The sequence below is a fragment of the Macaca nemestrina genome, chromosome 10 (genome assembly GCF_043159975.1).
Source record: "Macaca nemestrina isolate mMacNem1 chromosome 10, mMacNem.hap1, whole genome shotgun sequence".
Taxonomy (NCBI): domain Eukaryota; kingdom Metazoa; phylum Chordata; class Mammalia; order Primates; family Cercopithecidae; genus Macaca; species Macaca nemestrina.
This window is the reverse complement of record NC_092134.1, coordinates 28,369,684-28,386,033: the sequence shown is the minus strand read 5'-3', so window position 1 is coordinate 28,386,033 and position 16,350 is coordinate 28,369,684. Positions and strand designations below refer to the sequence as shown.

Sequence of the window (16,350 nt, the reverse complement as noted above, 5' to 3'; positions counted from 1 at the left end):
GTGCATGTGCTTATGTATATACTAGTGTCAGAACATGTAGATTTGATCTAAGAATTTACAACCTATTCTAAGCTATTCCATTAGAAAATGCACAATATCAGGCTGCAAATGCAAAGATCTACTCTGGCGGATATCTGATTCTTGGGAGAAAAATGAAAAGCAAAGCCCATAAAAATTAAAGTTATAAAAGACACATAAGAAAATTCAATCAACAGTATAGTTTCCAGTTGTCATTCTGAACCAGTGACACACCATTTATAATACTATCTTTTTCTTTTTTTTTTTTGAGATGGAGTCTTGCTCTGTCACCCAGGCTAGAGTGCAGTGGCGTGATCTCAGCTCACTGCAACCTCTACCTCTTGGGTTCAAGGGATTCTCCTGCCTCAGCCTCCCGAGTAGCTGGGACTACAGGCGTGTGACACCACGCCTGGCTAATTTTTTATTTTTAGTAGAGATGGGGTTTCACCATCTTGGCCAGGGTGGTCTCGAACTCCTGACCTTGTGATCCACCCACCTCGGCCTCCCAAAGTGCTGGGATTACAGGCATGAGCCACCGCACCTGGCCTATAATACTATCTTTAATAACAACAACAATAGCATCAGATAACACTTACATGGCATCTACTATAAACACGCTTTATATAAGTAACTCATTTAATCCTCAAAGCAGCCTGTCTGGTAGATAGTACAACCTCTCCCATTTTACAGAGGCGGTAACTGAGACACAGAGAGACTAATAATTACTCTTTTCTCAATTCTAGTTATTCAACTTTCACTGGTGAGAATTTAGATCAGAGGTTTAAAAGGCATGTAGGTACACAGTGGATATATGTTGAAACTTTTTAATAAACTAGAAAAATTACTTATATCCTTCATTGACTTAAGTGAAATGCTACATGAGAGTATGTTGGCACAGAACCATAAACATAAATGTCAAATAATCCATTAGGCTAAGAGGTAGAGTTGCAAATAGGAATATGCTCCAGCAATGGCTTGTTTATCAGCAATTCAAACACTAGTTTCTGAATATTTCCCCTGGGATTGAAGAATTAATCTTTTTCACAATCGTTACACAGAGAACAGCATCAAACATATATGACAATAAATGACCATATAATATACAGCAATAAAAGTAGCCATTTGCTATAAGTTTTGTCCCTACTGAACAGTAGAAAAACATTACTCCCCAGGTAGAGGTACTTGCTTTTTCTTTCAAACTCTGAAAGCACTTCATATAGAGCTAAACTCAGTACTTACATTATAGTACATTATAATTCTTTGTTCATGTAGTGGCCTTCCCACTAGACTATGAGACCTGAGTACGGAGTCTGAACTTATTCCTCCCGGGATTTAAAAGCCATCCCTCTATCTAGTAGCATGAAAGTTTACTGGATGAATAAATTAATTAATTATTCAATAGGTGACTGTCAGTAAAATCTAAGGCACTATGAAGCATAATAGACAAGCTAAAAATGTCAAGTTGTAAGGGTTTTGTTATTTTAAGAATAGATTCTAATTTCCCTTGTATTTAAGGCCTTTTCTACACCAGCCTTAATCAACCTTCTTAACCTTATCTTGTCTGTTAGATCCTAGATATGAATTATTGTACCTTGCACAAGCCCTGTGCTTTCTCACCTCTGTGTTTTAACTCAGTAATCTCCAAAAAGTTTTAGATTATGCAGCTCTCTCAGTATAAAATATTTGGTATACTTATTTAACATTGTGCTAAAATATATTTATTACTAAGCAAACACAAAAATAGAAGAAAAAAGATACTTTAAATAAATGAAGTTTTAATCTTTTCTTCCTCCACATGATGCATTGCTCTGTGTGTATCCCACTTTGAAAATCGCTGATTTATATCAAAAACAAATCTCATAGCATTTTGTGAGAATTAAATGAATCAATACATATAAAGCACTTATAATGCTTCTGAGCATATAGGAAACACTATAAATGCCAACTAATTTCATTATCATCATTATCATCAATGTAGTTTCTTTTCAGTGGAATAATGTCTACATACCTACCTTCTAGCCTCATTCCTACATGCCAAACTCCTTGAAAGTCAAATGATAAATGTTATCTCTTCAAAGAACTATTTGAATCCATCTCTTAAGGGATTAGGACTTACCTCACTGAAGAAGGTACCAAATCTACAAAGTTTAGCAAGGAGCCATGCCCAGGAAGCCAAAATAAAACTAGAACCATTGGTAAAAATTAAAGATGGGTTTATGGAAAATGATGCAAATGCAAAGAGATATGATTATTAGCCCCATGGGAAAGAAAATACAAGAAAAGTAAATATAAGTCATAGTGAAATTAACTGACTCTATAATAAACAATGTTTACATGGGCCTAACAATATAAATATTGATGACTAACAAAAAATTGTTTATTGGTTTTCAGAAGATCAAATCAATATGAAGATGTTCAGTTGATTTTTGAGATGGTAAAATATGTCATGTGTTTTTAGATTTCCATAGTTGTACTTTTACAGCAGTCTCAGCATAAAAGAGGTTTCAAGAAGTTTTAACTCTTACCTGTAGCACAGCAGCAAATAAATACACTACTATGAAGATTATAGTTAAAGAAGTATGACCACTTTTCATCAAATGAATAGTGTAGAGGAAAATTAAATGTCCAGGAATCACTAAAAGCAGCAGAACTTGAGCAGACTTATTATTTACTCCTGTAATATAAAATGTAAAAGTAATTAAAACGAAATTATATTTTGGTTAATAATAGGTCATAGTTATTAAAATTTGAGGATTACTTTCTAGTTACTATACTTCATACTATCATATGAAATTTGATTGCCAAAAATAAATTTCAAGTAGTTACAATTCATTTCATTCTCTGAAATTTCCACCATATATGTTAATTAAATGAAAGGTGGTTGATAAAAACTTGCTATGAAGAACATCGGTCACACTTTTAATATCTATCATAAAAACAGAGGGAAGACAAAAGAGAAAATATAAAGTTCTTAAAGTACAAGAATGTTTTAGTTTTACTAATTTCTTTAGACTTCTATCGCTGGTATTAAAAGGGTAGCCATTTCTGATCTTCATTCATAGGTCAATAATTGCCAGGCACTGTGGCTCACACCTGTAATCCCAGAGATTTAGGAGGCCAAGGTGGGAGGACTGCTTGAGGCCAGGAGTTCAAGACCAGCCTGGGCAACATAGTGAGACCTCATCTCTACAAAAAATAAAAAAATAAAAAAATTAGCCAAGCAAGGTGGCTCGTGCCTGTAGTCCCAGCTACTCAAAAGGCTGAGGTGGGAGGATCACCTGAGCCAGGAGTTTGAGGTGCAGTGAGCTGTGATGGTATGCTACTCTCCAGCCTGGGCAACAGAGCAAAGCCCTGTCTTAACAACAACAAATTTTTTTTTAAAAACAAAAGTCAATAATCACACTTATTTTCATCAGGGAAAAAAATATATATAAGAATTGTGAGGTTTAGGCCAGGCACAGTGGCTCAAGCCTGTAATCCCAGCACTTTGGGAGGCCGAGACGGGCGGATCACAAGGTCAGCAGATCGAGACAATCCTGGCTAACCCGGTGAAACCCCGTCTCTACTAAAAAATATAAAAAACTAGCCGGGCGAGGCGGCGGGCGCCTATAGTCCCAGCTACTCAGGAGGCTGAGGCAGGAGAATGGCCTGAACCCGGGAGGCGGAGCTTGCAGTGAGCTGAGATCCGGCCACTGGACTCCAGCCTGGGCGACAGAGCGAGACTGTGTCTCAAAAAAAAAAAAAAAAGAATTGTGAGGTTTAAAATTATGGTCTTAGTTTTTTGGTAATCGTGTGCCTTTGTTTTTTCATAGTCACATAAATAATGCATCATCCTTGAAACCGAGGTTATCCATTCTCATCTGGTTTGTTTGAGATCAAATTGCCTACATTTAGAAAGGCCAAAATAATAATATAGATAAGATAGTACATCTGCCTCCCAAAATCACCTGGCAATGATTCTTTTGTCTTTCACAAAATAAGGTTTCTCTTTCACAACTAATAAGCAAGATACCTCAGAAACAGGCATCAAAGAAACATTATACAAAGATCCTCGGCAACTGTAGAATTGATACACATGCCTTTTCATTCACTGGGATTAGCTCTCAGAAATAGGAAAGTTCAGCAACTCTCACAAAACACATATTCAATAAATGCTGCCTGCCTATAATCTTAGAGAGCAATAGGCCTTGATCTAAAATATGCAAAAATCCATGAGCACATACCTGGACCAAAGAAAGTTCTAAATGGGTAGTAACAACCTTTGGGTTCATCAGGCAATTCTCCTGGAATGCTATGTAAATGGAGGTAGGTAGAAATCCTGCTAGCCTGAATGGCCACCAAATTACCACCAATACCTGAAACACAAGGAAAAACAAAGTAGCAATCCTCATATTTTAAACAACTTGCATAAATTCAACCAAAAGCAACCCTCTTCATGTAACATTATGGGCCAATAAAACAAAATAAAGAGTTCTGAAATGTTGATCTATTTAATGTTTAAGTAGACATTCCAAAGGCATAAAGTGATTGTTAGATAAGATTAATTCATTGTGTTTTCAAACTTGACTGTATGGTATGAAAGCAGATCAGAGCAGGTAATTTTTAAAAATCATTATCAAAACCAAGATATAAAATTAGGTACCAAGATCCTTCACGTTTATCACCTTAATGACAGGGAAGATAAGCTAGACTTAAATAGATAAGGCTAGAAACTTTTCTTCTCAGTTTACTAAAGAAATTGGTACAGAGCCACTGGAAAAAATACTCATTATCCTCTAATATAATCTGAAGCAGAAGAGTTGATGCCAGGATGTGAAATGAATTCCAAAGAGTGGTAAGCCCCTCCAAGGTAAGACAGGATACTCAAATGGTTTCTCCTTTTGCAGAGTATAGGAGAAAGAAGTTAAGCCATAAAAGTGAGTAAGAAGAAAACTGAAAAATTCAAATTCTTAACTGCTGAGGGTAGGACTGCCTAAGATTGAGGAAAGAGCAAGAGAATCTCAAACCCCATCCCATGCCTTTCACTAAGAAACATCAGCAACTGACTGTTGGGAGAAGAGGAAGAGCACAGATAGTTAAACCTTCTAGGCTGCAGGCATATAGCCCTCCAAGCTGCACACTAAGCACAGGATAGCCAGAGCATGCCCATAAAGAAAGTTGAGGTTAGTGGTGTGCTGAAGGTAATGATAATAACCACAAAAACAAACCCAGTTCAAGTGCTGACTAGATTGACTCAATCCTCCATCCTAATGATGTAGCAGAAGAAAAGAACTCCTATTTCTAGGCAAAAATAATATTTATCTCAATCTCCAATGGTCTTGTATATATAATGTCCAGCATTCAATTAAAAAATTAAAAGACAGGGAAAAACAATAAAGAATATAAACCATTGGAGGAATTAAGAAATCATCAGAGCCAGACCCAGAGATAAATCAGGTTTTGAAACCATCCAACAAGGAATTTAAAATAATTATAATTAATATGTTAAAGGATCTAGTGGAAAAGGTATACAAATATATTAAAAGACAGAGACATAAATTAAAAGTAAAAATATGGAAAAAGATATATCACGCAAACACTAAGAAAAAGAAAGTGAGAGTGACTGTATCAATATCAGGAAAAAAAAAGGCATTCTAACAGGGAATATTACCAAGGATGGAGACGAACATTGAATAAAGTTTAAGAAGGTCAAGATGGCCAGTAGTAGTGGCTCCCGCCTGTAACCCCAGCACTTTGGGGGGCCGAGGTGGGCGGATCATGAGGTCAGGAGATCAAGACCATCCTGGCCAACATGGTGAAACCCTATGCCTACTAAAAAAATAGAAAAATTAGCTGGTTGTGGTGGCGTGTGCCAGTAATCCCAGCTACCCTGGAGGCTGAGGCAGGTGAATCGCTTGAACCCCGGAGTTGGAGGTTGCAGTGAGCTGAGATCGCACCACTGCACTCCAGCCTGGCAACAGAGTAAGGCTCTGTCTCAAAAAAAAAAAAAAAAAAAAAAAAAGTCAAGTCTTCAAAATACATCAAGCAAAAACTGATAAATCTGAGAGGAAAAACAGACAGGTCTGTTTTTACACACAGATTTTACCACTGTATCTCATTCATTGAGTACACATATAGTAAGTCCTCACTTAATGTCATTGATAGATTCTTGGAAACAGACTATAAGCGAAATGATGTACAGCAACTCCTAGAATAGCATCATTCAATGTCATTATATTATAACATTGATGAGAAAAAAGTTGGTTTTGTTATGTATTGTTTTACCTAAAGTCACAGTTTTAAGAACCTATTAACGATGTTAAGTGAGGACTTACTATATTTTAAAAATCAACAATGATATAGAAGACTTTAATACTACTATCAGCCAGTTTAATCTAAAGTACATTTATAGAACATACTACCCAAAACAGCAGCATACATTTCACACATGCACTCATGGAACATTAATGAAGACATCCAGCAACACATAAAATGTATATCATAACCAAATTTGATTTATCCTAGGAATGCAAGACTGATTTAATAATACTATCAGCCAGTTTAATCTAAATTACATTTATAGAACATACTACCCAAAACAGCAGCATACATTTTACACATGCACTCATGGAACATTAATGAAGACAGACCATATTACAGGCAATAAGACAAGTCTCAATAAATTAGAAATGATTGGAACAAGCAATGTATGCTCTCTTTCCATAACAGAAAAGTAAGATATCTGAGGATTCCCCCAAATATCTGGAAAGTAAACAGTACATTTCTAAAAAACCCATAGTTCAAAGAAGAAAACACAAGGAAATTTGGAAAGTATTTTGAATTTACTACAAATGAAAACATAAAATATTGAGATATGTGGGAGGCACATAAAGCAGTACTTAGCAATCCATAGCATTACTTATATTAGGAAAGAAGAAAGCTTTCATATCAATGATCTAAGGCTCACATCTTAAGAACCAAGAAAAAAAAATTAAACCACAAGAAAGTATAAGGAAGGAATAAAATAAGAACAGAAATCAATGAAATAGAAAATAAAAACAGCAGAGAAAAATAAATGAAACAAAAAGCTGGTTCTTCGAATAGATAAAAAAGAGATAGAAGACACAAATTCCAATATCAAGAATGAAAGAGACATCATCACTACAGACAGTGCGTGCATTAAAAGGATAATATAGGAACATCATAAACTTTAAAAATACTAAACAATTAGCAAATCAAATCCAACAACACATAAAATGTATATCATAACCAAATTTGATTTATCCTAGGAATGCAAGACTGATTTAATAGCTGGAAAGAAACTAAAGCAACTCAGCACATTAACAAATGAATGCAGGAAAAAATAATATAATTGTATGAATAAATGCAGAATAATTTATACAATTTTATATTTATCATTAACAACTCTTAGCAAACGAGGAATCAAGTAGGACTTCTTTAACTTGATAACCACACACCCACACACACACGAAATCTGAGATATGACAAAGGAGGAACTGCAAATCAATAAATAGTGCTATAGACTTGTAATAAGTAGTGCTAAGATAATTATGGAATATGCCAAAAACCTATGCAATTTGATCCCCACTCTCATATCATGCACAAAAATAAATTCCACATTAATTAAACACATCATGCAAAAGAAAAACATATTAAGTTTTACAAGATGATACAGAATGGATCAAAAAGGATTTTTTAACAAAACAGATAAATTACACACCATAAAGGAAAAAGTTGACAAATCTGACTACAGTGTAATTAAAACCTTCTGTTCATCAAAAGACACCACAGAGAAAGTGGAAAGACAAGCCACAGAGTGGAAGAATTTTTTTTCAACACATATAATTGTCAAAGAACTACTATCCAGAATATATAAAGAACTCCTACATGTAGAGAGAATCAGTAATTGCAGAAATGCGAATAAAAGCATAATAAATATCATTTCATACTCATCAGATTGGTAAAAACTTTTAGCGTAAAAACATCAACTATTTATAATAACGTGGAGCAATGAGCACTCTTACACAAAGCTAGCAAGAATGTCAACTGTTACAATCCCTTTTGAAAACATTTTGGCATTGTGTAATACAGTTGTTGAGGCCAAGTGTAGTGGCTCACACTTGTAATCTCAGCCCTTTGGGAAGCCGAGGCAGGAGGATCATTTGAGCCTTGGAGTTTGAAACCAGCCTGGGCAATATAGTGAAACTTTGTCTCTACTAAAAATAAAAAAAATTAGCTGGGTGTGGTGGTGCACACCTGTAGTTGCAGCTACTTAAAAGGCTGAGGCAGGAGGATGGCTTGAGCCCAAGAGATTAAGGCTGCAGTGAGCCATAGTCATGCCACTGCACTCCAGTCTGGGTGACAGAATAAGGCCCTGTTTTAAGTAAGTAAGTAAGTACGTAAGTAAGTAAGTAAGTAAGTAAATAAATAAATAAATAAATAAATAAATAAATAAAGTTGTTGATAGCCATATCCTACAATCTAGCAATTCCACTCTTAGACAAATACTCAAAGAAATGCCTACATAGGTACAACAGTTGGAAGAATGAGCTCTGAAAGAAGTACGAAATCAAGAGAACTTGACATCTTAAATTTATGAAGGACTCCATTTAAATCACACCAAAAACACTGGCGAAGGAGATTTCTGAACAAGAAGAATTAGAGAACAATTGCAACAGGATGTCTGAACCAGGTGCTAAAGGTCGAAAGCTTTGATGATATCAGAGAGAATCAGAAGGCAGCAATCCTCTGGCCAGGTCTGTTACCCACTGTTGATCCAAGTTACCTGGAAGCAAAATAGATTTCCCTCCAAAAAAAAAAAGTGTGATGAAACTACCTTGTTTTTGTTTTGTTTTTATAATAGGATTATCTGACTTGTGCTAGATTATTAATTCTTTGCTTAATAATTTAGGATGTAATATTTAGGATCCAGTTTCTTACTAAGAAAAAACCCAGCTCTAGCAGCCTCCAAATCTAAGCAGTTTAATCTTGGGTATCCATAAGCATTATACTCAGAAACAAAGATTGAGTAATTTTGTTCAAAGATATTTAGGTCAATATTACCTATATATTACCTATATATTGCCTGATACCTAGTGAAGTTTTGGCATTCACTGAATTCTAATAATGTTAATTTGTTATTGTGGAATAAGAATTTAATATTTTTTAATTGCAGAAAAAATATAAGTACAGAAACAGGAAAAGCACGAGCTTCCCCCCTTCTAAGCTGAGAGGCTGATCGCTTTTTGTGCCAATGACCAAAAATGAAGCAATTTAAACACTATAGTTTTAAGGCTGAAATTATAATGTCTTGGTCTTAAACTAAATGTAGCTTCATGATTTCCTCATCACATCTCATTTAGTAAATAAAAAATTCATTAAAGCAAAGCTTAAGATAATTTAAAATGCAGTTCATCATAAAAATTTTAAAATATGTATCCCAGGGAGTTCTGAAAAAATTTATAAAGGAAAATAAATTTCTTTAAAAATGTGTTTAAAAGTCACATGGACCAGACAGAATAATAAGGCACATAAATGCAGAGCTGTGTTCTCTGTAACATTCTGACTGTGGCTCAAACTATGTGGGTTTGAAAATCACCTCAGTCACTTGCTATGACATCACTGATATTTAACTTCTTGGAGCTTCCATTTTCTAATCTGAAAATAAGGATAATTTAATATCTATCTAATAAGGATGCTGAGAGAATTAAATAAAATAATGCATACATGAAAGATGCTTAGCACAGTTTCTGGACATGGCAAAGGCTTAAAAATGTTAAATATTATTATCAATAATAATAAATTTATGTAAATAATGTGATTCTGACTTGGCGTTTTCTTAACTGTAGGTCCTGACATTTTCTGGAGAATTCATCGGTCAGAGGATGTCCAGAAACTGTATTGCTTTTCAATTCACAGACTACTTTGTTTTAAAAAATATATATGAAAGAGAATAAATCATTTAGTGCCCATTCTATTTATTTATTTATTTATTTTTAGAGACAGGGTCTTGTTCTGTCTCACAGGCTGGAGTGCAGTTGTGCCATTATGGCTCACTGCAACGTCGTACTCCTGAGCTCAAGCAATCCTCCTGCCTTGGCCCCCTACATAGCTGGGACTACAGGTATGCATCACCATGCCCAGCTAATTAAAAAAAATATTTTTTTCTTTAGAGATGGGGTCTCACTATGTTGCCCAGGCTAGTCTTGAACTCCTGGGCTCAAGAGATCCTCCTGCCTAGGCCTCCCAAAGCACTGGGATTTAGGCATGAGCCACCAAGCTTGGCTAGCACCCATATTTTAAATAATCAATTAAACAGCCTTCTGTTTACTCAATGAATTTTCCACTAGAAGTCAGAAGTGACTATCTTTTTAAAGTCTGGATTTTTCTAAATCTGAACTTACTTTCTAAAGAAAAGAATAGAGGCTGGTCCAATGGTAGTGGGTTATCAGAACTTATTCACAATAGTGTTGCTACAGTTGGTATACAACTATCAACTGCTAAACTCACTGACGTTAAAAAACAAACAAACAACTAGACAGAACATTGAATAATTAGCATGTATTGGTACTCATCTGATAATAGCATATATAAACAAGGCCAATAGTTTATACCTCTAAGTGAGGGTAAATGAAAAAGTCTCAGAAATTGAAAGCGGCAAGAATATTTAACTATATAATGCAAGCATTTTCACAAAAAGTTACTGGGTAAACCAATAAGGGGTAAATTAGCAAAAACAGCTTTGTAATCTTTCTCTTTATAGTCACTCAAAAGGAAAAGAATCTAATATCAAAAAACTATACTTAATGCAAAGCAGAAGATTACATTCAGATACGTTTTTCAATGATGGATATTTTCCATAGGAATGCATAAATTGCATTCCTCTTCAGTTACTCTGGGGATTTTCTTGGGGGTAATGTTCTATGTGGTATTTTATTGGATATGGAATGCTTCAATGCAAAAACAGACAGCATCTGCTATTAAGCCAAAGTATATCTGTTCTACAACTGCAACTTCCCTTAAATTGAGTTTGAAACAAAAAGCTACTAATGATTAATTGTAGCTCTCTTCTAAAACCCACAAATTTGTTGGTAAAACTTTATAAAACTACTTTTATAATTTATTTGTTGCCATGTAACAGACAAAGATAATGATAATAAATATAAATAAAGTCTTATAAATAAACAGCTTATCACCTTATCACCATTGTAGTCCAGGAAACACAGACATAACTGATGTTATAATTGTACCAAACTAAAAAGAAAATGATGAGAGACTTCAGAAAGACACTGATATCATTTTTCCAGATAAGGTGAATAAAATTTTTAAGTAAACAACATAATTATTGAAGGGGCTAATTAAAGTTTTGGCCTCTCATGGTTTCATCATGATCATTGGTTATATTTTTAAACTATAACAAAATTATTACCTTAGAATAGTTTTCTTTAATGTCAAAAAATGCTTTCTTGCTATAATGACATATACTATGTTTCTACTAAAAGCTAGTCTGTCAACATTTCTTTTAAATTATTTAAAGTCTTTAGGGACTAATTGTGTTATTAAAGCCAGTGGAGAGCATCTAAAGATAGTCTCACATAAATTAAAAGCATTAGTAAAAACAACTTGTCAATACACTAATTAATATGCAAGATTCCTCAGTATCCACAAGACCGAATTTTAAGTGTCTGATGCTTGAATAAGCTCAGCTGATGAAATAAAGTTTGAAAGTAGGAAGAAATTATCAGTAGGTTCATCTAGGGACTGTTTTAAAATCCAAATTTATGTTTTGTTAAATTTAGAAATATATGTTTCCAGTAAATGTTTAGCACTAACGTCATGGAATATATTTCAAATTCTGTCAAGAATTCCTTTGTACATTCCGAAGGGAACCCAAAGCAAAAGTTCATTTTCTTAAGAAATAAATCTTTATAATAAAATCTTTATAATCAACAGTATAATAAGTCTGGCCCCTTCCTACATCCCTAACTAAGTCCTCTCAGGACTTACCAGAACTCACATGCAGAAATTACTCTTTTAGTTTCAAGAAATGCAAAAAGATGGAGGAGAAATAGCTTCCATTTTTTTCATAGTTTTAAGAAGAAATACATTGGAACACACTTTTAGTGAAGATCTTTTTATTTAAACAAGGGTAGGCGTATTCACCTCCCTAATCCCTAATGCATTACCTTTACCATTTCCCTCCCAACACACTTGTAGACAAGGTGGTAAATGGCTGATGAACTCTCTAAATTTTCTACTTCCTTTACCATAGATCATGCATTCTTTTTTAAATAAATTACGTATGTATGTATGTATGTATTTAGAGACAGGGTCCTGCTCTGTTGCCTAGGCTGGAATGCAGTGGTGCAATCACAACTCACTGCAGCCTTGATCTCCTGAATTCAAGTGATCCTCCCACCTCAGCCTCCCGAGTAGCGGGGACTATGGGTGTGTGCCACCATGCCTGGCTGATTTTTCTTTTCTTTTTCTATTTTTTTTTTTTTTTTTTTAGTAGAAATGAGGTCTCACTATATTGCCTTGGCTGGTCTCAAACTCCTGAGCTCACACAATCCCACCTCCTTGGCCTCCCAAAGTGCTGGGGTTTATAGAAGTGAGCCAACGTGCTCAGTTTAGATTATACATTCTTAACAGAGGTGAAAACTGGTTCTTGAGGGGAGAAAAAAAATCACTCATTTTATTTATAAAGCCCATTTACACATACAGCACATAAATGGATAAAAAGTAGATGTGTAATATGAAAATTTCATGGGTAGGTACATTTAGAAAAAAAAAATGATTCAAACGGCTCCTTCAGAAAGTGATGATGAAAATAAAAGATGGAAAAACACTGCCTTAGATCAGCAATTCCCAACCAGTGTGGCTCAGATGGGTTACAGCTGTGTCAAGATACTATCCTCTAAGCTCTTGGCATATCAGGAACCTCTGGTTGCAAATGGCTGCCTTCTTCACCCTAGGGTGCCATCCGAATATAATTTTTATGTGTGCTATGACATGAGAAAGATTAGAAAACACTGTCCTAGAGAAATGAATCTCTCTACTTTCTTGGGACAACTGAGGCTGTCAGTTGTAAGGTCCTTGTTCATCTTAGTCTCTATCCCCTCGCCCATATCTGTGTATTTCCACCTGTCTTTCTTCAGGACTCCTTTTCTTACCACATTGAAATAAGGGGTTATCCTTTCTTTCTAAGGCTACTGTGTGGTCCATCACTTCATGGGCCTTGCTCCCTCATTATTCACCATCTCTCATGCATCCTTGATCTTTCCTTCTCTATTATTCCTTTGCCTCCTTGCCAACAAACGTACCCACATGTCTCTTCTCTTGGAAAAAGTTCCTCATCTGGACTTCCAAGTGTTATTCTAATTCTTTTCTTTTCACTGTCAATCATTTAACATGAAGTCTAAAAGTGCTACTTCTAAGATGTTTATTGTTTTATACTATTTAATAAATACAAAAATAACATTTATAAACATATGTAAGTTATAAAGATTTATACTACAAAAAAACACCCATGTACCCACCACCCAGTTTAAGAAAAGGAATGCATTATCTTTAGATTTGAAGTGCCCTCTGCACTCTTCCCTAATCTCATATCCTTCCTTCCCTATCAGAGTGACTATATTTGTGTTTTTTATTCTCTTGCTTTTCTCTGTGTTATTACCACACACATGTATATTCCTAAATACTATATAATTTGGTTTTACATACACTTGAACTTTATATAAATGGAACAATTTATCATATAAGTTTCTGAGATTCATCCTTGCTCTTCTGGGACATGTAATTTATCCATTTTTATTGTTAATAACATTCTATTGTAAGACTGTACTCTCATTTATCTAGTCTGCTACTCAACAAAACTGAACTCTCAAATGACTTCCTGATCACTGAATAAATAGTCCCTCTTGATTCCTTCTTGGCTACAATAACATAGCTTTCATCCTCCTTCTAACCAATGCATCTCTAATTCAGAAGTTATTTCAAGAGCAGATAAAAATAGGATAAGGGAGAGGAAGTATGCGATTGGGGATGTCTTGTTTGGGACACTGGGTAGCTGACACCACTAACTGACACAGGAAACACCAAAGGGCAGGTTTGAGGGGAAGAGGATAATTTCAGTTAGAAGTTTCAAATGTTCCATGTAGAAATATCCAATTTAAAGTATGGATCTAGAAAGGAACAGATATGTCAAGACTAGGGATAAAGCCATGAAATGAAGCCATATGACAAGGACAAGTTGTTCTCAAACTTTTGCATGTATCAAAATCAATTGCTGAGTTCTACCTCAGAGCTGCTGATTCAGGCTTAAGAATTTGCATTTCTAGGCCGGGCGCGGTGGCTCAAGCCTGTAATCCCAGCACTTTGGGAGGCCGAGACGGGCGGATCACGAGGTCAGGAGATCGAGACCATCCTGGGTAACACGGTGAAACCCCGTCTCTACTAAAAATACAAAAACTTAGCCGGGCGAGGTGGCAGGCGCCTGTAGTCCCAGCTACTCGGGAGGCTGAGGCAGGAGAATGGCGTGAACCCGGGAGGCGGAGCTTGCAGTGAGCTGAGATCCGGCCACTGCACTCCAGCCTGGGTGACAGAGCGAGACTCCGTCTCAAAAAAAAAAAAAAAAAAAAAAAAGAATTTGCATTTCTAATGAGATCCCAGGTGATATTGCTGGTCTAGGGACCACACTTCAAAAATCTCTGGATGAGACAATATTGCCCAGAAAGAAGGTTAAAAACTAAGAATAGGAGCTCAAGAGCAGGGACTTGAAGAATACAAAGAGGCAGGTAGAAAGAAGGAACCAGTGAAGGAAAATGAAAAAGAATTTTCAGAGAAGGGATCAGAATGGTAGAATTGCAAAAAGGGTATAGTAAATAGTATTAAACAACTGAATAGAATGAAGACTGAAAATAAGTCATTGGATAAAGTAATTAGGAGGTCACTGGAGAGCTTAGTAAAAGCAGTTTTGTAGAGTAAGAAGGAAGAAAAAATACTATAATGAGTTGAAAAAATACAGACTACACTTGGGAAAGTTTGACTGTAGAGAGTAGGAGAGAGAACAGAAGCTTGAGAAGGCAGAGCACTATGGGAAAGGTGACTTGGGATAAAAGACTTGTGCACATTCATAAGCTAAAGGGAAAAGATGTAAGAGAGGAAGACACGGGAGATACCAGAAAAGTTAAAATAATTGATGGAGTAAGGCTCCTGTTGGAGTTGTAATGGAATAGTATCCAGGGCACAGGTGAACTAGTCGGTCCTGGGCAAAAGAATCAGCTCTTCTGAGATAGGGGTGAAAGAATTTAAAAATAGACATTGTTAGAGATAAGAATAGTGGTGAAGGGAAAGGAGAGAGAAGCATGCTGGGAGAGACATGCCTAAAGCCTCTATTTCCTCTGTAAGCCTGCCCTACAACAAACATTAAAGGAATTTCTTCAGGCAGAAGGAAAATAACACCAGATAAAAACCTGCATCTACACAAAGAAAAGAGTGTTGGAAATATAACTTTATATGAGAAAATATAAAAGATATATTTTTTCATTTTTAGTCTCTTTAAAAATAACTGAAGCAAAAAATAATAACAATATATTACAGGACTTACTACAAAGTAAAATGTATTTCAAAAAAGAGCACATAAGAAAGAGGAGTGGTAATTCAAGTATAGTGACATAAGCTTCTTATCTTATATGTAAAGTGATTCATTATTATTTGAAAGTAGACTGTGATAAAAAAGATATAAGCCCTAGATCAATGGTTCTCAAAGTGTGGTCTAGGGGGTCTGAGGAAGGCTAGATCTAGAAATCCCAACACCTAGCTAACAGAAGTACCAGAAAGAGAGACTCACGTATATGTTAGCATGACAAAGGCTTTAAGAAATCCTGTAGTAAACAAGTTTGTTTAACTTAATGTTTACCAAATTTGATTGACCACAGAACTCACTTTTCAAGTTATACTTATTAACATCTCACAGAACTGGTGTTACCAAGAAATACATTTTGGAAAATGCCACTAGTTCTGAAAGACATTAATACATATTAAAAGATATTCTAGTCACAATATGAACACAGATAGGCCTTACTTTAAATAATGTATGCATTCTTGTAGCTAATAAAACATAAATTAGTAGCTGCATATTTTGAGGAAAAAAATCATAGGCTTTAGAATAGACCCAATCTGGGCTTCAATCGTGACTGACCACTCACAAGGTAAGAGACCTTAGACAACTTACTGATCTTATTGTGAGGATGACATAACATGCATAAAAGAAACCTGTGAGTTACCTGGTATTTAGTGGTAGGTACTCACTAAATAGCAGATAATGAT

The 16,350-nt window shown here is 35.3% G+C and overlaps 1 protein-coding gene across 9 annotated transcripts in view; it reads right to left on the bottom strand.

Annotated features, from left to right (window-relative positions):
• The window catches only part of LOC105497712 (solute carrier family 41 member 2), a 143,741-nt gene that overhangs the window by 37,527 nt on the left and 89,864 nt on the right, over positions 1–16,350 (bottom strand). For 8 of the 9 annotated variants that reach the window (XM_011768999.3, XM_071071205.1, XM_011769002.3 and 5 more), the window contains 2 exons: positions 4,242–4,373; positions 2,544–2,692 (listed from right to left, as the gene is read on the bottom strand). In XM_011768999.3, coding sequence (XP_011767301.1) covers positions 2,544–2,692; positions 4,242–4,373 — 281 coding nt within the window. The remainder of the gene's footprint in view (positions 1–2,543; positions 2,693–4,241; positions 4,374–16,350) is intronic. The other variant, XM_011769006.3, reaches the window with a different exon arrangement.